Source organism: Megalops cyprinoides, chromosome 11, assembly GCF_013368585.1.
Source record: "Megalops cyprinoides isolate fMegCyp1 chromosome 11, fMegCyp1.pri, whole genome shotgun sequence".
NCBI lineage: Eukaryota > Metazoa > Chordata > Actinopteri > Elopiformes > Megalopidae > Megalops > Megalops cyprinoides.
Window position 1 is genome coordinate 23,700,314 of NC_050593.1, and position 22,303 is coordinate 23,722,616.

A 22,303-nucleotide genomic window follows, 5' to 3' on the forward strand; every position below is an offset into this window, starting at 1 on the left:
GGGTCACAACCTAACAAGGCTTGAATGATCATCAAAGTCTTCCAACTTCGTAAAATGGTAACAGTTGCCACAGGAAGTCTGAGAGGGAGCATGAAATATGTGCACAGACCATGACTGGCAGAATAATGGCCCCTGTCTCGTCCAGTCTCCCACACTCTGAGCCGCGCCGGTGACAGATGGCAGGCAGAGATTTACCGCACTGGGGTCGGTGGCAAGAAGAATGACAGTGCATCATGTGTGATATGAGGAAGGGACAAAAGAGTGTGTCATTTCACTCTCTCTGATTGAATCTGGGCAGCAGTGCTTTAGTAATTAGGCTCCCGCGGATTAGGAGAAATGGTTGGGGAAAAACGTGCAGAATAGTGCTCTTGACAGCCATGCTTTTGTCACGGGCACTTTGAAAGGCCAGCCCACTACTCTTTTCTTTCTTGTTTTTGTTTTGTTTTCTTAGCATGCTTTTTTTCCATGAAATAATTTTTTGCAATCACCAGCTCCTTACATGCAGAATGGGAACGTTGTGTAACATCGACGTTCTGTGTTGGGTACAGCAGGAAAACAAAGCTTTTGATGGAGGCTCTCCGGGGATTAATCACAGACAGTGAAAATTGCAGAAGAGGAATTTAGGGGTTCGCAGGCCCAACATTAGTGAAGCTCAGCTTTCTGGGCTCTCCTGTCAATGTTTTCCATTTCTTTCACAGTTTCCCCATTTTTCAAACTGTGTTCTGGGTGTGTCATGGCAATGTTGCTGGACAGCCAAAAATCGACGAAATGCATGTGGTCTTTCAGAACAACCCTAGTGCGGCGGTTGAGGGCATTCACAGCTGTGGAAACACCCGTCTGTACCAGAGCAACGGCGTCAAATGGAGAACGAAGAGGGGACTTTTACAGCCCCTTAATTAAAGCAAGGGGACGCATGTCTTCTGGAGCGAAGTCACAACAAGGGGCCACGGCAAATCAATGGATACCTAACACTGTTATTATCATCAACAGCACTGAATTCAGAGCGATTGCGGGGGAACAAAGAGAAATCTGAAAGACAAGTCAGGCAAGCTTTCACCGCCACCTGCGTGTCTGAAAACCAGTGCCACGAGTCAACCTGTCCAATCGTTTGGGAAGCAGCACTTCATCTCTAGAAAAAGGCTTTTGTTGCAGGCATAGATACAGCTGAATTTGTTGAAATTTTTTAGAATTTGAACATGAAATTCTAAATTATGAGATGAAAAACTGAATAGTTTGCGTGAAAACTCCAGTTGTAGCGCGTACAACACGAATTAAACTTTTCCGGTGAACATCTGCACTGACAGCTTGCAGAGTTTTGAGCGGATACAGTGTATGCACTGCCTGTACGGTCATATACTGCACCTTGGGCCCAGCGCACTCGGGGACACCAGTATAAAGTTCTTAGAGAAACATTCATGGCAGGATTTCAAACCATTAGCCTTTCAAATGCGCTTAGAATATATGTTAATGTTTCTGTCTTGAGCATATGCCTGTGATCTCAAATTACACAATTTGAATAAATGAATACTGACAAGAGAATCAGCTTTAGGAAAAGTCAACTTTTTGTCATGGACAGGAGCTGTGATTGTCGCTGGGGAGATTCCCTGTCCCACCTCCACTCCATCCGGCATGTGCCACACCCAACAGCAACCATGGCACACGGGCCTGCATTGTCTCTGATTTAGGGGCACTTTTGTTTTACCCTTTCACAAATGGGCAGCGGAGCAGAAGACGATAGGCTGAAACGTTTGCTCTCTGTCGGACGCCAAGCTTGCTGGGATTGCTGGGCCCTGGGTGCTCACACTGTGATGAAAGGAAGGCCCCCCAGCCAGCCATCAGGGACCCCCGCTGCGGGCCCGGGAGTATCTGGGTGCTGCAGCCTGGGTCCCACTGTGGTGGGTGGCCGTGGATGCCCCCAGGGCTGGGTGCCCCATTGCGCGGTCTGTCTCACAAGGTGACAGAGGGGCACTGCTCTCCCTCCCATCTCCGCACCCCCCTCCCTTTTTTCCCCCCCTTTCTCTGGCTGGCCCTCATCACACATATGCACACGTAGGGTCACACCCACTCTGGCGTCTTCTGTCTCAAAGCCACACACACAGATGCACACCTGTCTGCAGAACGACCAGGCCAGAGAAGCAGGACCATGGGTGCTTTCTCATGGGCTTTTATTCCTCTGGAGAGTCTCAGGGAAAACCAGTGGTGTGCTAATCTTCAGAACCTTCCCCCCCCTCATTATTTCTTTTGATCGCCCCCTCCTCTCTCCGATGTGTTAGCAAAACGCAAGGTGTCAAGCGCACATGCCGCCTCTGGTTTGTGCCTTCACACTCTGCCGCCACTTTAAAGCATCTCCCTCTCAAGTTTAAAATGCAGTTCTTTTTTTTTCGTGACGAGACTTGGCGCTGGTGGGCACAGAGAGGCGCCGTCTCCATATGGTTTACCCGATAATCCTTTATCCGCCATCTTCCGCTCTCATTCCGCCGCCTTCTTGCCCGTGGCTACGTTTCTATCCCTGCATCAATTAGCACAGTGATTAATACAACAAGCAAGCAGTTTAGAGGTAATGGCACACAATTAACATCTCATTCCACCATAAAGGGTATGCTAAATACCCCAGCCACTGCTTTCTCTGCCTGGAATTGAAATAAGTGTTTGTCTCTAATTCACGTGCCGTCCGATGTGAAGTGGGCCTGCTTTGTCCGCCACTGCAACGTTAATCTAATTACAGCAGGCGGCAAACGAAGCGGCCGCTCTCCAAAGGGGGAGTGAACGATCGAGAGCTTTTTGTGGCTCGGCCCAGTGGCACGGCAGAGCGGGGCCGCGCTCAACGGGCGCGTGGAATATAAACGTACCAACGCGTCGCTGTCTATCCCTCTCCTCCTCCTCCTCCTCCTCCTCCTCCTCCTCCTCCTCTTCCCCGTTTCGTAATTACGGCCACATTGCAAACACAACTGGGCGCATCCATAAATAGAGCTGTAGCCGTGCTGTCATGCGCTTTGCTGGGAGAGAAAGTCCTTGGAGTGCTGTTGGATTCAATGATGCGTCCTGATTGACAGCTACCTTGAGACTTGGCTGATGGAGTTGTCAGAGCATTATGCTAACAGGCTGCTCCAGTGACTGCAGATGTACCGTGTGCCGCGCCTCATGCTCATTTGTTTTGATAGGAGAGTAATATTTATTTATTTGGAAGCGTCGGCCCGTACCAGAACACGGTTCCCAAAGAAACACAAACTCTGTCCTTAGAGAGGGGTGAAGGTTCCTGGCTGGAACACGAGGTGAATTTTTCAGCTGGTCTCTGAGTGTTTGTTCAACATAGGCATTCTTTATGTGGGAAACTGCTTTTAACTGATGGTATGGTGTTAAATATGATATATGAACGTGTACTTTAAATGGTAATTGAACAAGCTATTAAGTACCTGTGTGATATGAAGGCAGACTGTATAAAGACATGATGTAGATATATGTTTGTACTCGTATGAGAAAACATGAGTAGATCAAACAGAAGTACTGCTTGGACCCAGGTGAGCCATGAAGACTCTATATGCAAGAGTCATCCTCGGGTATTCAATTTATCACCATTGTAGTCTACTACAGGGCTTTTACACTTAGCTTCTGCATTGCTGTTGAGGATTTAATCTCACTCAGTGCTGGATTTAGGAACAGCAAGCACTATCTTTCTGTGGCATTCAAGTCTGGGGAAGGGTCTCCTCTGTGTTTGTTCAAGAGGGGACTCACTGTCCACTTTCAGTGATAGCATAAGAAACACCTTGAGGGCTGTGACTGGACATTAAAATCTTTTATCTTCTCTGTTTCACGTCATCCTTTCCCGCTTTGTGACATGGAAACCATTCTGCGTCAGAATATTCCATGAGGAGGGAAAAAAATGACTCCCTAGACTCTGAAGCAGAAAAAGCAGAAGTTGATTCATTTCATTTTATTATCTGATTTGCTTTGTGGCTGGACTTTTTTTGTGATTGTGTATGATCTCTCCTTTTGACGCTCCAAGCTAGCGTGCTGGCTGCCATGACGACTGCCTGTGGAGCGTTGGGTAACAGCATGTGCTCGGGGCGGGGGTTGAAGGGGCTGGGGTGACCACCCTCACGCCACATTTGGTCACCGGATCTCCCCCCACCCCCAAAAACCACCGCCGGGATTCATCCACGAACAAAAGCTAACTGTGCGCTCTGAGCTTAGATCAAGAGCCCTCTTTTTTTTTTTTTACCTCCAGGAGAGGTGGAAAAACAAACAGGACGCGCAGCGATGCCTTCTGTTGCTTTCAGCCGCACATCTGCATCGTCCCCGCTCTTCAGATTCAAACCCAGCTGCCGGGTAGACTTCAGCGTCTCCCTCGGCCCTGCCGTCCCCAGGGACCGGCCTGTTTATCAGGGAGTCTGCCAACCAGATGATGGATTCCGCCAAACGACGTCGTGCGACACGCGGGCCCGGCTGCGGGTTGCGTCGGCGGGCGCGTCGCTGTCAGCCGCTGTTCCTTGCGCCTGGAGGTGGAGCGCAAAGGATCCCTCGCTAAGCCCCCAGTCCAGATGGGTCCAACACAGCAGACAACTGTAGCGATTTGAAAAGCATATGTAGCGTGGACGCTCAAGACATCAATTAAAATACAGTTAAAATAATGGCACGCGGAGGAAACGTACCCAAGTATTAAATTAGAAAGAATTACAGTTAATTGAAGGCTTGTTTTAAACTCCTTTGAAGTTAGCTGCCGTCTTCATGCAGATGTTGGTTTCCTGTTCTTAATGTATCAAAACCTAAGCCCGTGTTGTCTTTTTTCAGAGCAGTGCCTAGCCTGTTTACCATGTCCCTAAAGTTAGGAAGCTGTTCACTTCATGTAACAGAACATTTGCATCCCATTTCCCGTTTCTGCAGATATTTCAGATCTTCTGGGTTATGAACGTGTCCCTTAAGTTCTGCATTTCATCTGGATTCATGTAAATGTAGGGAAATGAGGCCTCTTCTGGGGCCACAGATAAAAGAAACAAGCACAAACTGTATTTTGCTAAATTGTTTACTGTAGGTACATTCATTGAATAGACATGCCCCACGATGTGTGGATGCACGTTTCAAAAACATAACCGGATCATCAGAGACTCACAATCATCTACCAGGATAGACACTCGAATTTAGCACAGTGTCTTGCATCTAGCTGTCGAGTAGAATTGAAGGCAGGGAGGGTATTAAGTCGAAGCCTCCGGTATGGCGCTGGCTGTGTGGGGTTTGGCAGAGCACGGGCGCTTGTGTTGGGTTCTAGGTGTCCCTGTTCGGTGCACGGAAAAGCCCCTCCCACCAGCAGCCCACCACAGCCTCGGGTCCCGCTAGCATTCGCGGCATTCTAATGAGGCCCGCCTCCCCCCGCCAGCGCGGCGCTGTATTCCTGTCGGGGCTGCGTCAAACGCCGTCTTGCAGCGGGAGGAGGCCCGGTATAGCGGGACCCCGGCAGGGCCTGATGGAGTAATGCGGCATTCTAATTTGGTTGTGTCCCGTAGTGCCGTATTTCAGCGAGACTGTGATCATAAGTGACTATTCTAATTGCTGAGGTCCCAACTGTGCCGCTCAGCCCATCTCGCCGCTTCACTCCTCCAGCGCGCTTTTTCCCACCCTTCCAGTGTTTTTGGCACGAGCCCTCAGCCATTTTGCAAATCCGTACGCACTGCAACACCCAAGTACGTTTATTTGAGCTCCGAATGAATATGCCACATGTGATGAGGCCCTTTTTCTTTATTTATACACAGTACTTCTCAGACACTAACCCCTTTAACACGAGAAATGGACCTGTCCTCCATAATAATATACGTTCAGTCCCTTAACGCTGTTTCTGCGCCGTCTTTGTTAGTTTACTGTGGGGAGCATATTTTTTTAATTAAAGGAAGGATTACCTTCCTCCTGACAGCTGTAGTTTAGTCGATGTTCATATGAACAAGTGACTTTTATGTCCTGTATTACCTCCTCAGCTAATTCCTGCAACACTTGCATGCTCCAATTGCAAAGTAACGTCCTCTCCAATTGCCACCCGGGCAAAAACAAACGTGCGGAGAGATCTGCGTGTATCAAATATTAAGTTGTTTACCAAGGCAAGCGGAAACGTTGTACCAGAGTCCTTTTGATGTGACAGTCATATCTGTGTTGGAGCTCATACTGATTCTCTCTCTGGGAAAAAAAAAAAACAGAAAAGTCTCCGTAAAATCCCCTCTTATGGGAGGGGGGAAGGGAGGGTGTTGTATCATTCACTTTATTCTCCTTTTTACCACTGATGCTAAATATAGTGTGCTGATGGGTGTGGTAGTAATAGTAAGTTTAAGCAGTCTGGGAGTCTGTAGTAAACCTACCTCCTTATGTAATACTGTCGATGTGCAGAGATTTCAGGTAGTCCATGTCCCCTGCAATAATTGTCTCTAGCATTTCCCTCAGCCCCACCACGTGATCGGTAAAAAAAAAAAAAAAACGTTATTTTGGTGCTTTGATCTTTCCTCGCCACAAATAGTGGAGGCAGTCTTTGTCTGAATAATTCACAACACTTACCTACTCTTTTCTTCCTAAGTTGTCATTTTATTTTGTATGTGCTGGTTAGTCAAATAAATAAACAAATAAATGAGTTAAAACCAGAGATGTGTTGCCATCTACTGGAATTTTAGCAAAACTTCAGCAAATACAAAAAAAACTGTAATGGATACTCAGTATTTGCCTCGTTAATTTTTCTGTTACTTGAGCTGTTAGTTGTTGCACTGATGTACTGTATGTTTATGTGTGCATGACTTTTTTTCTCACTTAAATCACACCATTGCCTGACTGCTGCATTTACAGTGTGTTCAAAACAAAATCAATAAGTGTGTGTATTGATCATAACTGCCTTTTCCTTCAACTTTAAGAAGGAACTGACGCAGAAATGTTAGGATGTGTCAGAATGGCAAGTGGAAATCTTTCTGTAATTTAGCACATTTCAAAGAGAGGAAAAGAGAAGGAAAAATGAGTGCTTCCCATTTGCGAGGTTTTCATGCCTCATACGGAACACTGACAGACAAGAACTTGTCTGGTGCATACATGTAATGTAAAAAATGTATTGGGTAATATGCATAAAGATGGGTGGTAAAATGTGTTTTTTAGTGACAGAGCGTGGCCTAACTGGTGTCCCCGTATGTCTCCTCTCTCTCTGGTGTCCAGTATAAAGTGCGGGTGCTGAGTAAGCTGGCGGCCGCGCTGAGCAAGCACATGCCCGAGAAGGTTCCGGAAGACACCAGCAGCATCTTGCGCTCCCCCATGCCCGGCTCTGTGGTGGCAGTGTCTGTCAAGCCCGGAGACACGGTAAGAACGCAGGCAGAACACGGGCCCGCCGCGGTGAGGAGGGAGCGTGCGGGCCCGGCGCTGAGGTGTGGGGCTCTCTCTCACTCTCTCTCTCTCTCTCTCTCTCACTCCCCTCGCCTCCGTGCGCGAGTGATGCCCGCAAACTCCCACCGAACGAGCTGCCTGTCACCCAGCCTGGGCTCATTGTGCGGGTAGAACTGCTGCTGTTACGCAGAAACCCAAATGTTCATTTCCAAGATTTTGTTTTATTCACTTTTTATAAAGCGTTATTGATTTTGCAGTTCCTTATTTTTACAGTTTCATAGTGTTGCTTATTGCAGTGTGGTAATTAGTATTTTGTAAGTGAATTTAGTATATTGGTGAAACGGTTTTCAACAAAACACTTCTTAATATTCCGTATTGTTTAGATATAATACCTAATATTTCAGTCTTTGTATTTATAGTATGTTTGTATGTCTTGTGATTTATTTTCATGTATTTATTTTATAATGATTTTTTTAATATTTCTTTGAACAAGAACAGTAGTACTGTTCCGTACAGTACCCCCTGCTCCCCAGTTACAAACTGAAATATCTTCTATATCCGTTCCAATGTAAGGCTACATTCATCCTCACAGTCCCAAAGTGTGTTAAGGTTTCGGTGTTCAGAGGGGGATCCACTGCGGGTTTTTGCGCAGCTCTGCACTTTTACATCCTTTTCTGTCAGTAAACTCTCGTCAGTGTAGTCCATCAAACCCCTTCAAGTTGTTCAAACGGCAGCAAAAGTACAAAACCAGATGAGAGTCCATGAATAACGCTCTTGAGCGTTCCTAACGACGTCGCTCGTTGAAAGAGATCCATTATAATTTCATGGCTGAGTTGCTGTGAAGCGGCAGTGCACTCTTTAAAAGGCTGTGTCAACTTTGCTTAAATTTACCTGAATTCTGCCTTTCACTCTGGAAAACTTGTGCTTAAATGAGTGTTTAAAGACTGGGGTAGCCTTTCACTCACTGTTAAAGGAAATTATCAGTAATTTGTGCATGTGTTCACAGACCAGTAGCAATTTGGAAAGTTTAAAGGGTGGATAATAGCACAACCAAACAATGAAAGAAAGGCTTGTGGTTCTCCTTCTCCTTCTCCCTGTTTCCCATTGAACAAAACGCCTTCAAATCTGTGCAGGATGAGGGCTGGACAAAACAGATGGTTATTACCAAATTTAGCTTGAATAATTCAGGCCCTTCAATTACAGAGTTACAGAGTTAGGAATCCTTTACCAAGATACATTTATACGCAAGAAAAAGTTGAAGGTGAATTTTTCCAGTAAATGAAGTCAACCTTAAAAATGGTATGCTTTTATATTTTAATATTTATAGATATATATGTCTTTCAGTGTATTATTGTTATTATTATTATTATTATTATTACTTTGTTGTTAATAGTAATAGTAATAATTGTGATATTTTCTGCTTTTAATTTGATGGGATTTATGACACAATTAATTAAATAAATTATTAATTTAAACTTACAGAACAATTATATAATGCAAGTTACAATTTCCATTATATTTCTGACATTTCAGTTTACTTCGCTTCTCACTCATTTTTGAGTGATTTTAATTAAGTGTATTCATAACTTGCGCATGTTATTAATAATATAAGAATAAAAATTTAGCAGGGAATTTACATCAACAATCTGCAGCAGAGTGCAGCAGAAGTGCTTCCTAAGTCAATGTAGCAATTTGTATGTGGAGAATAGATGGTCTGTAAAGTGTAGAAAGCCACAAGGGATTGACTGGGAGGCCGTCCAGCTTGTTCTTTAAGAACACTCTCTTTTTCATATTCTGTCTGTCTCTCTCTCTTTCCCTCACTCCTTCTGTTCCTCCTTCAGCTGTGTGCCGTGTGTGCTTTCAGAAGCCGAACATTAGACCAGTTAAGCTGTGCTCCGGTGACCCGGGCTTGTCAGCGTTAATTGTAGGGCTTTGATTACAAAAACACATTTAGCACATTGAAAGGGGTTTAAGTTAAATCCTTCCTCTCTCTCCCGCACAAACCTCATGAATTCAAATGGAGATAGGGTGGTTTTCGTCTATCTTGGTTAAAGAGGTGCGGGAAGATTACGCGTCCTGCCAACCTATCAGTGCCCGCTTCGCCCTGGAGTTCAGCCCGAGTCTCTGAAGCCCGCCTCGGCCCGACAGCAGCTTGTAATGTTTCCTTGATTACAAGGTTTGATCGCCACGTCTGGGCTTCTCCTCCTAAAGGGCCTTTGTGTTTGCCACCTTTTCTAGTTAATAATTTAATGGGCTGTGAAAACGACGCAGAAGCAGTAACTCTTGCCCCACGTTTCGTCACCGGCGAGCCAGCGCGACGGTGACCTTTGACGGTGCCTTCCTTTTCCTGTTTTTACACATATTTTGATTATTCGTTATTCTACGGTTTTGACACTGTACAATAATGGAAAAATACCTGTCACACTATCAGTTTGTTTAGTGTTCTCTAGGAGAATTGTCAAACAAAGGAAACGATACAAGTCTCCCCTGTGCTGACATTTTTATTTTCTTTTTTTAGCTTCAAGTTTGGATTATAAAACAGTATATAACAATAATTGCTAAGCATATCACTTTAAAACACTAGTTTTGAAGGTACCAGCATGCAGGTCTTGCCCTTATGATGGTATTTAAAAGAGTGAATGATTCTGAATGTCTGTGCCAGATGTTCACCTCAGTTTGGCTGAAATTATTTTGTGGGGGTTTAGTTGTATTCAGTATAGTTGTCATGTCCATATGACTAAAAAAATGATCACAAATGGTGTCTATGAAGCAGAAAAGCTGGTGGAAACACAGCTGAAGTTCAGACAGAGTGCTGCTTAAATGATCGGCAGGCTTCTGAGAGAACTACTGCCGCAGTGTGTTGGAACTTGTCAAGGCTAAAGCAAGTTTTATAGAAAGTCCCCAGTTGTGTGCATAATTGTGCCTGGAAGCCTCTAAGGTCTGATGCAAATGAATGAATTTAGTGAAGACACTAGTCACTAAAATGCAAACGTGCTTGTGTGGTAGGATGACTGGTAACATTGTGTCAAACAAAAAATTTAAAAAACAGTATTAATGGCTGAACAGGTCACAGCCTCTGTGTCTGTCTGTCCGTCCGTCTGTCTGTCTGTGTGAGTGTGCCTGCTTATCTGTCTGTGTGGGAGTGTGTGTGTATGAATATGCATCTGAGTGTGTGTCTGTGTGCTCAGCCACCACTGTCTCTCTCTCCTGGGCTGGGATTCACAGTTGAGGGCATGAACTGATCTCATTTACAATGTATGGGCTGTGCCGGGAGGAACAGCGTACGGCAGTCGCAGACCGTTAGGCGCTTGGCTGATAATGCTTGGCATTCCATGGGAAAAAAACATGTTGTGGTCATCCAGTTTCCTCCTAATTATGACCTGATACTGGTGAAATCAGCAGAGGAACTATGAGCTGAAAGGAACTGTCATTACACTTGGTTATTGGGTAACAAAGCAGAACATATTTCAAAAACTGCAAACATAGGGGAAAAAGTTACTGTACTAACACAAACAAAAGCAATTTACAGTAAATTCAATTGCATGACAGTGTATTTATTGTTTCTTAAAATAAGATAATATACATTATTATATCATTTGATATTTTTACATTTGTTTTAAGAAAGGTTTCTTCAAATACATAAACATGTGTTATTTATATTTAGTTGACCTTTTTAAAAAGGTTGTGGTTGATTCCCATTGTAATTTGATGTCAAAACTTTCAATTTTTTTGATAGAAAGGCTAAACTAATGAGTAATGTAAAAAGAGAACACACTCTTAAATCTACCTTCATGTAACATCAATGAGCAAACAAGAATATGTTAACAATCAGCAACTGTTCATATTACAGTCAAACAGCTAGTGTAACACCATTAATAAAACCACAAGAAAGATCTATAATAATATTGCGCATAGAATAACTGAAAGACTTGGGGAAATATTGGGACTGAAATGTGGTAGATTCAGATGGTTAACCTGCGCCGGATTTGATGCCTTCAGGGCCTACTGCGGTAAATTTTCATTCTTTTCATATCTAAAAATGCAAGCTGTTCTTTCTTTCAGATCTATGAGTAACAGATGCTGTTGTAGTGAAAAAAAATACTAATTTAGAAAATTAGTTTTAGTTTCTGCTTTTGAATGCGAGAACATTGAGGCTTTCTATCAGCAATAATTAGCCATCATTAGTAATTGAAACAGCAGTGAGATTTAAATGAAACCCTCTATGTTCTCAGATTAATTTCAGCACATTCAGTCAAGTTTGGCTGCCTTTTCAAAGGGAAATTGTTTATTTGGTTGCATACTGTTATTGTTGAAGCGATTCACAGCTGTTTTCCCATTTCCTGATACTCTATGAGTAGATGTTCAGCATAGTAAAATATTCCCCTCATGAGTCTATGTATTGATGGAAATGGCTTCTTCTTCTTATCATTATTATTATCAAAAGATGATGATGATTATTGTTTTGATAATTTGATTGATTATGTTTGTCCCAAGTTACCATTGTCATTTTTAAGATAGAGCTTTGTATGATTTCTGAATTCTGCTTTTTTTCATTTTCCATTCCATATGTAGCTTCATTTCCAATCAAAGAAAAACGTGAACAGTGTGATTAAGGCAAAACTGTTATAGTACTATTTGTTGTACTTAACTGAACAATTTGTTATCTTTAGTAAAAAGCTCAGTTATTCCCTGTGGTTTTGGAAGACAATTTAGGGATATGTTATTAAAACATGAGGCATTCGCCTGAGATTTCAGTTTCCCAGTTTCATAGGGAATTTTGTCCTCAATTGTGATATTTGTATATTTTTAATGGAATTTTTAGAAATAGCAATTTCATATCCCCAATACCTTTGTAAACATATACTAAGCTAGTAAGTATACAGTAATGTGGCAATTTACAGTGCAGTCATGTTACGATTTAATCCATTACATTTTTAGGCAATAAAAGTGAAAAATCTGAAAAATTAAAGTGAACATTCACATAAAAGAGCAGTTTCTGTCTTAGATTGGAATATTTACTTGAACATATTTCTGCATTTAGAGACAGTGAGTCATAGGCTTCTCTGGGCAGTAGAAAGAGTGAGACTGCATGATTCAACAACAAGGTATTTTCTGAGATGAACATTTTTCCCCATTCTGAGTTTCTCTCTTATAGTGGGCTGATGTCTGTTTTTTGTGAAAATTAATACACTACGGTAAAATCCAGTATACGCCACATCACATATCTAAGACGTCATTTATAATCCACATATTTTAATAATTAAAGTCTGAGGAGACTACTGTTAGTTTTTTTTTTGTTTTTGTTTTTTTTTTTTTGAGAAAGGACACTGTGGTTTTGAAAGAGAAATGCTATGAGCGTTTCGTGGCTGCAGTTTTGTGGGCAGCACTGCCTCTACAGGTAACACTAGTAACTGCAGTCTCCCAAAGAGTTGAACGGAGTCCTTTATACACTTTTGAGCCAATTTTAACTATTTAAATAGCTGCACAGCCAAATGTATTGCAGACACTGCACTCTAAGCCTCAGATAGGTTTGATGTATCAGTTATTTTGTGTCATTTTGTTCTACTCGTCCTGATTACACATTAGACTGAAATATTAAGTTAATGCCTCGTCACTTATTATTCCTGCATCCAGCTGATATGCTGTCTGATCCTCACTCCTTTAAGCTGTGAAACACAGACACAAATGAGCATGCAAACTGTCCTCCAGCCAGCTGCACCAGCCCCCCCCCCCCCCAATGCCTGTTAAGAATGCCTTAAAAATTGGAACGTTCACCCAAGAAATTGATGTGGAATTTCTCGTCTTTTCCGAAGAGGAGTGGTGGAAAATGAATTAAACTCAAGCTTGAAGGTCTAATTGCTTTTTTATGATCTAGCAATCCTGAAGGAAAATGCAGCATAAAAAAAGCCTAATTAAAGGATTTTCACTTTGTGGAGCAGACAGCAGGGTTCAGAGTGATTGTCTTTCTTGGGTAGCTGCTCTGCAGCAGAAGGTGATGCCGGGGTGGACCCCTGTTACCCTCTGAGCCTTCTGTTAAATTTGGCAGAAAAACACTGGGCCAAGGGGAAGAACAAAGGGAGGCGTTCGCCATAGAAGTAAATAAAAAAGATCCCCGAAGAATGGCTTCATTTGTTCTAATCTGCAAACCGATTTGGTGCCTACTCTAGCAATGAAACATTTGAACGGGCAGGAAACGTTTTTTCTTTAATTGCCCAAATCATTTGGAAGTTCTTCATGGACGGCCTCTATATGGCAGATGCTGTGCATTAATTGGCCTGCGCAGGCCTGACCCAGGGTTCCTCGTGGAGGGCTTAAATAGCTTATTTATGATTGGGTATAACCTGGCGGACGTATTTCACGGTCTGCAGTTTCTAATGTCATGTGGGCCCGGGAACTCGTGTTTCTGTGGTAATGTACCAGCAGCGGGGTAAGCTCTAAATACCAGCCATCAGGGCCTCAAATTTTCCCCTCGTCCGGCCTCCGAGATGACTGATGAACCTGTCTTTTGTATGGATGTTTAGCGCAGTGGAAAGCCATATGCCACTGGCACTGTTTCCTGCGCCTCCCTCACAGAGCTGGAGAGAGGAGAGCTGAGGGAAAAAAGGGTTAAAAAAGCTCGGAGACAAAGAGGAAGAAACGTGTCCAGATCCCGGCAACGGCCGGCGTCTCTCCCGACAGATGCGGTGGCACAACCAGCACCAAAGCCCCGATGTTGTTTTTACTAAACAAACAACAGAGGCACTTTTCAGAGTGTTTTTTTTCCCCCTTTCTCTTCCCAACGTAGAAGATATTGTATCTTTAATAACAGTGACAGTACGTGCTGGGAGATCACTGATGTATTTTTCCATCTGTTCGGAGCAGACCACAGCCCAGCGAAGTGCCCACCCCCTTGTGAGAGGGGCACAGCTGTTACTGTAAGCCCCGTCCAGCGACGGGACCACACTCCTCCGCCTCTCTAAAGGATGAACCCGAGGAGCCAGGCACTGTGCACTCAGCCTTTGCGTCTGCAATTTCAGACCCCTTTAAATCATTTTTCATGCTCACCAGAAATGAATAATGCACACATTAACTGGTGCCAGTTAATAAATTTCCGTCTCAGTGCACTATATTTTTCAATAAGATCGAGCCGCTTCATTTTGTTTTGCAAAACAGCTCAGAGGGGTCCCAAGCAAGAATGATTTTCTCCCTTTCCCCCCCCACAGCAAAAGAAAAACAAAGGATGCAATAATAACCCAGCCGTTTAAAAATTCAAATTGTTTTACGTGAACTTTGTTTTGTACAGCATGTGTAAATAAGCATATTCTTCACTGAACCTCAAGGATTTTAATATTAATTTCTCATACTCGCATATTGAGAAATGACAGCATTGCCTGTTGTCCGATTGTTTGACTGTTTGAGGTGGAAATCTTTGTACATCAAACATCTTTCAAAAAAAAAATCTCTTGCTAAGATATGTCATTTGAAGATGTGCCAGTTCAGAGCGAGGAATTCGGAGCTCGCAGTACTGTACTTTCATTATTGTAATTCTGTAAACCGAGAACAAGCAGCTGGGCTCACCGGCCGTTTCATTTGCCATCACTAGGCATTAATCACGGGCGGGAGAAGTCTAGAAGTCTGGAAACGGCGGCGGAAAGCGCTGTGACAGTCGGCCCTCCTTAAAATACCAGACAAACGGATGAAAGGAGCCGTGTGCTCCACTGAGCGAGCTGGTGGGGGTGTCAACCCTAATGAGCGCCAGGCTAATAATCAGACGTGAACATGACCTCTGACCCCTTGTCAGAGGAGAGGATGCAGCAGGCTGGATGAAAAGATACTGGTTTGTAAATCAGCGAAATTTACATCAATTAGATTGGTAGTTGGAGAGGTACATCAGAACCCATTAGTTTTATCAAACAGACGAGGGAGTGGGGGGGGGGGTGTTGGGTTGAGACCATTTTATAGGACTAACACTGAAGGCATCCTGTCCGGTTGATTATGGCTTTGTCTGGGGATGTTTCAGCTGCAAAACAGGATTCTGTGTCGAGTCATCTGAAGACTGAAATGTGGAACTAATACAAATCCCAGAGCAGTTTGCGCTTGATGGTCTTCTGTCTAGGTGGAAAAAACGTCATTTCTGCTCTTCTTCACAACGGGAGTCCATATGATGGATTTGTTTTTGCAAGAAAGATACTAATACTAAATTACTATTACTTCTTCAGTCATTTAATAAAGAGTATGTAACTTTAGCTCTTCCCAAACCAGTGTGGCTGGAATTACCGGCCATTGATTTCAGACCAAAACCCTTGCAAGTGTCTTGTTAGTGTTTTCCATTTTTAAGAGCTATCCTTGTGATGAAACCCAGTGTTTTTGCACATTCTGCTGTAGGTGGCTGAGGGTCAAGAGATCTGTGTTATCGAAGCTATGAAGATGCAGAACAGCATGACTGCTGCTAAAACAGCCAAGGTGAGCTTGGTTCCTGTGCAAGCTGTTTGGATATTTTTTAGATATTGTTGTTTTTTTTTACTTCAAAAATATTTTTTATCTTGCTGATTTTATTTCAGGGGTGTAATTCAGGTTCTGAATTATAAATACAGTATTTCAAAATGTTTTTTTTTCTTTTGCATTTCCGAACTATGCATCCGAAAGCTTTGTATTTATTCTGCTCCTAACCCCCGTTGTTATTGAGATCATTGACGCTGTACCCCATTGTTTGTGATCACACAGGTGAAAAGTGTGCACTGCAAACCAGGAGAGACCGTTGGGGAGGGAGACCTTCTGGTGGAGCTGGAGTGATTGTTCCTTTGTGTCCTCATTGGTTTGGCTGTGCTGTTTCTGTGAGTCAGAATAAAAACTGAAGAACTTTGGGTAGAGTAGTTGACACATTCCTCATCGAATTTTGTATGGTGTGGTATTTGAAGGGATTCCCTGAGGGACAAAGCCAATTTATGCACACTTTATGCCTTGACCCTTCTAAGGTCATTCGATGTAAAATGAATCAAATTGCTAGGTGTCCTTTGTAGTTAACAGTACATTGCATTTAGCTCTGTGCATTCTGATTCAGTGAAATGCAGCTGTCTGAAATCCAGGCACTTCAGCACCAGTGTGTTATTCTGTATTAAGGCCCTCAGTTGAATTTTCACAGGTTGGTTAAAGGGTTGCCTTGCCTGGCATGCTGATGCTGGCAAACACTGTTTCCAAATGGGAGAATTTGATGATGTTACACACTAATCCCAGCAAATCAGTGAATGTGAACACTGTCCAAAACAGTTTCATTACACACGTTTATAATAAAACTCTGATTTGTAAAGAAAGCTCTGACTAAGGTCCAACTTGTGGTGGGATAACATGTCCATGAAAAGATTATGTGGAAACAACTCAAACAGTTTCTTAGTGTGATTATGCAAGTTGTGTTTTTTTTTTTTTTTTTTCTGGAAAAAAGAGAAAAAAAAGGTTCAAGATGAACACAACAATAAACAACAGATCCAATTTGGATGGATTTATTAGTAATTTCTACCACATATATGTTCATATAACATTAGAAAAAAAGTATTGCGCATCGTAATTGGACAGATTAGTCTGTACTAATCTGTACAAGGTGCACCAGAGGTATTGCACATACATACTTTAAAACCTGAGATACCTTAAGGCATACCTTCCCTCCCTCTGGAGTGTTACCATTACTGAACAGTAAATGATATAGTGGCAGGCTAAAAGCAGAACTAATCATGATCTACTTTTACAGTACAATAAGAGAGGATGGGCAAACATGGTCCCTGAACCAAGAAGCAGAGAGTGAGGGCAGATTGCTTCAATCTCTAGATTCACGATCGACATAAACCAGGCCGTGATCGCCATGGGCATCGTAATTATCAAAGTACGGCAAGTTGAGCCACTCGGGCTGGTAGGTGGTGGTGCTGTACACGAAGGCCTCGATGATGCTTTTCGCCGCTGGCTTGGGCCCGGATGCCGGGCCGTCTCCGCCCACCCACTCCTCCACCTCCAGCTTGACGGGAATGCGCTGGTACATGTGAGGGCAGCCCTCAAACTCGTCCAGGAACTTCAGCATCTGGGCATCCACGCAGTAGACCTCCCCTTTTACCTGCTGGCCTTTCCCGGGGACGTTGAGGAGAAAGGGGATGTTGTAGCGGCCGGCGATCACCAGCGGGAACCTGTCCACGGTGCGGGCGCTGCCGCAGAACTGCGCCTTCCCGTTGCCCCTGTCCATCATGCGGAAGTAATTGGGCTGGCCTCTTTTCAGAGTGCCGTACACAAAGACGTGAGTCATCGAGACTGTGGGAGCGATGAGACCCTGTGAGGGGAGACAGCGGTAACATGATCTCCACGCTCACTGAGCACAGTACACAGCAGCTTATTTTACTTTAATGTCACTTCAACACAGGACATTTGAAGTAACTCTGAGCTGTGATACAAATTCATATTTTGTTGTGTTGGCACACTTTTCTGTTCTATGGTCAATACGCTAACATTTATTGGTGCAATGCGAAATGTGTATAGCACAAATGTTGCAAAGCCCTCCAACAAATTAAGTAGTATTTATGTGCATAAACACAACAAATACATGATGTTTTGTCACATTCAGAATAAAGCTTCATTTTTTTTCTTGTGTGGTAAATGATCAAAACAGAACAGGTACATTCCTATTGAAGAAGGAAACAAAGCTGAACAAAACATCTCAGATCTGTAATATCAATTTCGAAACCAAACAAGAATATTAACAGCACATATTAGCAACAGAAAAATGGGTGATTTGTACTCATGGTGGCAGTATTCTGGCCATACAGCCAGAATACTACCACATTACAATGGGGTTCCAAGTAGTCTTTGATGTTTTATTTCAAAGAGCCCAAAGGAAGACTACAGTAGGCTGCAGTTGGACCATGGGACACTAGTTGAATAGCCCTGTTCTACACAATCACAACATTAAAAATTCTGTCCTAATGCAGCTTAGTTTGCAGTGGAAAGTAGTCCTTCAGAGTGTACAAACATAATTGCATCCATTTTAACACCAGGACATCAGATTTTGTACAAAACCATTTCACTTCAAAGCTCATGATGAACTCCAATTATTCACATTAGCTTCTCTATTATGTACAACTCTCCTAGGGGACACGAGCAGTGCAAACATATTGAGCACTATTATCCAAAGAAAGACAAAAGTGAGAAGTGCACAAAGTCTAAACTACACTACCGTGGGAAGAACATAAAATGCTGTTTTAGGAGGAAAAGTGGCAACTACATCAAGTTCAACAGCTGACCCGCAAAACACCCCTCTTGATGTTCATGTCTGTGTGGTGGTGAGTAGAAGTAATGTGTAGACATCTCTTTCTTTCTGTAAAATATGTCCAGCTTCCTACTTCGTCCCATCCCTTCAACAGGTGCGCTCTCAGCCTCTGGCATGATGGGAGTCATTTCTCTCACTGTCATTTTGTTCTCACTGAGATGCTGAAACTATCCACTTGTACATCTGCATATGATCATATGTGGGGTTTACACAGCAAGGTTTCAATTGTACCATGATATTCATGTCATTAGCATGTGCTTAATTCATTAAAAAGGCAGCAAAAAGCCAGAATCTAAGACTTTATTACCTAAATGCATCCAATCTAACTGCAACGCTACATAATGCCCAAAAAACATAATTGAGTGAGTGCTGGCCATGTGGTGTTCTTACTGCCATTGCCCATAGACTTAAAAAAGATTTCACTGTTGTGAAGTTGAGCACGTCAGCTGGATGAGTGGAACCATCTGGTCATAAGACAAGTAGTAGTATTACCGTTAGGCTTGTCAAATTGTCATGAAAAGATATTACTTTCTGACTGAACTCAACACAAGCCTTTAACCTTGTATACACATCTCATCATCTCCAGGCTTACCAGCATAGAAGCCAGCAGAGCAGCACTCTGTATCCCTCTCATTGCACTCTTAACAAGACGGCGCAAAGAACTGGGCTCTGTGCATGGAAGAAGAAGAGGGAAATAATTACCGCGTGCGATGTGAAAGGCAGCGTGCGTTTCACCCGGCAGACAGAGCACTTGGGGTCAGAGGTCTTGACTGAGTCGTGTGACTGATTCACATCGGTGGATTACCGCTCGCGTGTTCACTGCTCCGCACGTCTGCGAGTGAATGGAGTAGTTCATGCCCTTAGTACGGTAGGAACCTTCCCCCACCATGTCTCGTCAGACATCGGATGTCTGCATGAGTAGCAAGTTGTTGCCAGGTTCCATTGTTGGGCTTCTTCAATTACACTTCACTCTGTCCTCAACTTTTAGTAATTAATCTACGCAAAAAAGCTCCCCCCCCCAGGAGGAGTTGCTCTGATCTAGAGGAGCAAAGCTTTATTCTCTTACCTGGGGAGAGAATAAAAACAAAACGCTAGACAAGTAATGTAGTCAACTCTGCTATATTGTTAGATACATTCTCTTATATAGAGTTTTCCTTGAGGAGCATACATGATTTATGACACACATACACAATTTCACTTCCTACTTATATTCCCGTTTTGGTTCTATGGAGCTGCTCAAATCTGGTTCTGGTTTGCAGGCGTTTTTGTTGCCGGGCAGAGAGAACTAGATAGTGCTAGCATACGCAGTTAACTATCTTCCCTGCTAATATCAGCAACACATTCAGTTACACAACATAGTTCTCAGGTCAGCAACAGGCTACATGCAGCTTTACGTTCTTCATGAATAATCAGCATTCACACTCACATTTTTCTTCCACAGTTGTAGACTGTATTAATCTCGCAAAATTAAATGCTGCAGAGTCAAATAGCTTTCAAAGGCATGCACGTTTTTATCAGCAAGCTTCAAATGTGCACATTGTACTGTAAGTGTACACAATTCCAAACCCTTCATGATGGATATAGTTACGGGCCAATTCTCCAAGAGTTTCCGGATAGCTGCAGGAAGCAGGTGAAAAAATAAAAACGCGCTGAACTTTACGCCCTGCAAACGGACCTGTTGACTGATGTGTGTCCTGGGGTCACCCTTCACTTGGCAGCCGCTTTCATGAGGAGCCAGCATTCGCCAGACGACTCTAGGGCCCGCGTCCTGCGGCTCTTTGATGGCTCCATTCTGAAGCTTGCTGTTTTCTTTGCTGCCACAGATGCAGGCTTCCTGCTTTGAGTGACCCCCCCCTCTTCTGTAAAGACTTCTGAAGGCTTCCTCGCAAAACACCTTTCTTACATTAAGTACAGAGGCTCTGCTGGAATGAAGGGCCATGATCCCAGCCCAGTGACCCTTCTCTCAGAATCTGTGAATTTTTCGTTCACGAAAACAAACACTGTAATACTATCCTCTCCTATTATCTTTCAACTTCTGCTGTGGCTCATTTATACTGACTGCCTTTGTCATGAATGATGCAAAGGTGTTTGATGTGACAACCTTCTAGAAAGTCAACATGTTAGTGAGGTCTTCATTTCCTAATTTTGTCAAAACGCAATCTGTAAAAATGACCACCACAGCCAGTATGACATTCCAATAGAGGAGCCAACCATAACATGGCTCATAATTACAGTTCAATGCAAACAAATTGCTTGTGGCACAGCTGAAATAATAGAGACACAGAGATGAAAGAAGAACAGTCTCATTGAATTCAGCGGCAGTGGATGTGTTCCACATGTTCTGTGTTTCCCTGTGGTCTAAGTAAGACTCACATGTGTCAGGTTTCACATCCCCGATGCCATATAACTAATTCCAGTTTGGGCTTTGCTTCAGTTGAGCTGAATTTGTGCAAAGTAAGTGTGACATTGCAGAATTGTTGCGTACAAGCACGAACATACACGAATAATTAGCCTACCACTCCCTTGCCGTAATGCAACAAACGCACCAGGTTAATACCTCAGGTGTAAATCAGAAAGAACCATGCTACCTTCATGGGATCACAGCCGGTGAGTATCAGTTTAGTTTTGGGATTAGACCTTCGAACTCTGTACTATTCTGGCAGTTTAAAAGCAAAAAATCAGTTGTTCCAGTTCTAACGGAACTCGCTGAGCAGCAAATGAGAATCTGATTATGAACTGAAAGCTGTACAAGGTGATGGGAGTTCACAGCCTATTCAGGACAATACAGTAAAGACAAAAGTGGGGAAAACCTGTAATTCCGGTTTTCCTACCTTCCCCGGAGCCAGATGCTCTTTCATAGCACTGATTTTATTAAAATTATACACGTCTGCAGTCAACATTGTTATTTGCAGGAGAAACGTGAATACTTTCCATATGCAAACTTAGCATGCGTAGTTGTTTTCATAGGAGATCAGTGACGTTTTCATTCTATTGCATGACGGTAGGGCAGTTACATTAAATTCAGACAAGGACTAAAGAGTCCATATCACAACTGCAAATACAGCTTGCGGAAAACTGTTAATATGAGAGAGGAAAATTAAAACGGCTAGTTACCTAGATAATGGATGTTTATTTGTCTTGCAGGCAGGTTACTTACGTTAGTTAACTGGATTTGACTGACTGACAAACACCGCGTCCGTAGAGGCCATTACCTACCGGCATTCGCCCTGCACATTTTCATTTGTATGCACTTACCTGTTTTAGAAGTTCCAGAAATGCCTTTGCCAGTGTTGCTTTATGTTTAGTTGAACAAGTTCAGCTAACTTGCTAATTTACAGAAAACAAAATGATCTCACACCTAGTCCAATAGCTAGCTATATTGCCAAGATCTAACTACCGGTACCCACTTCTGCCAAAAAGGGTAGAGGTAAGGGAAACGCGCGTTGGTAGGAAGGGGCATCAATGCCAAGAAATGAATTCGAATTTAATAACTAGAAATATTGAATGCATTAACCGAATTTGAAACTTATCAAATTAAATTTCGGAATAGTTTAGAAAAATATGAAATTAAAGATTGCGAACCTTAAATTAACCAGTATTAAACTTTTCAATGTTTCAATTCAATTTCAATTCAATGTTCTTGAAATTCAAATGCCTCAAAACGTAAAACATCGGGCCGAGGCACTT

General features: G+C 43.0%; 2 protein-coding genes across 3 annotated transcripts in view; one reads left to right on the forward strand and one right to left on the reverse strand.

Moving 5' to 3' along the window:
- Nucleotides 1–16,551, forward strand: part of pcca (propionyl-CoA carboxylase subunit alpha) — a 123,533-nt gene extending 106,982 nt beyond the window's left edge. The window contains exons 23-25 of the mRNA XM_036541260.1: nt 7,171–7,311; nt 15,700–15,777; nt 16,039–16,551. Coding sequence (XP_036397153.1) covers nt 7,171–7,311; nt 15,700–15,777; nt 16,039–16,107 — 288 coding nt within the window. The 3' untranslated portion in view covers nt 16,108–16,551. The remainder of the gene's footprint in view (nt 1–7,170; nt 7,312–15,699; nt 15,778–16,038) is intronic.
- A 274-nt stretch (nt 16,552–16,825) lies between these two features.
- On the reverse strand, nt 16,826–22,009 carry LOC118786081 (gamma-glutamylaminecyclotransferase-like). Of its 2 annotated transcripts, XM_036541119.1 has the most exons (3): nt 21,872–22,009; nt 19,319–19,448; nt 16,826–17,623 (listed from the first exon to the last, which is right to left on the reverse strand). In XM_036541119.1, the coding sequence occupies exon 3, from the start codon at nt 17,597–17,599 to the stop codon at nt 17,123–17,125; it is 477 nt and encodes a 158-aa protein (XP_036397012.1). In that variant the 5' UTR covers nt 17,600–17,623; nt 19,319–19,448; nt 21,872–22,009; the 3' UTR covers nt 16,826–17,122. The 2 variants fall into 2 exon arrangements, with proteins under 2 accessions (XP_036397012.1, XP_036397011.1); XM_036541118.1 differs by lacking the exon at nt 19,319–19,448.
- Between the last annotated feature and the right edge of the window lie 294 nt (nt 22,010–22,303).

Excerpts from the sequence above, each read along its gene's own strand:
- LOC118786081 (XM_036541118.1), bottom strand. The coding sequence starts at position 17,599 with ATGACTCACGTCTTTGTGTACGGCACTCTGAAAAGAGGCCAGCCCAAT.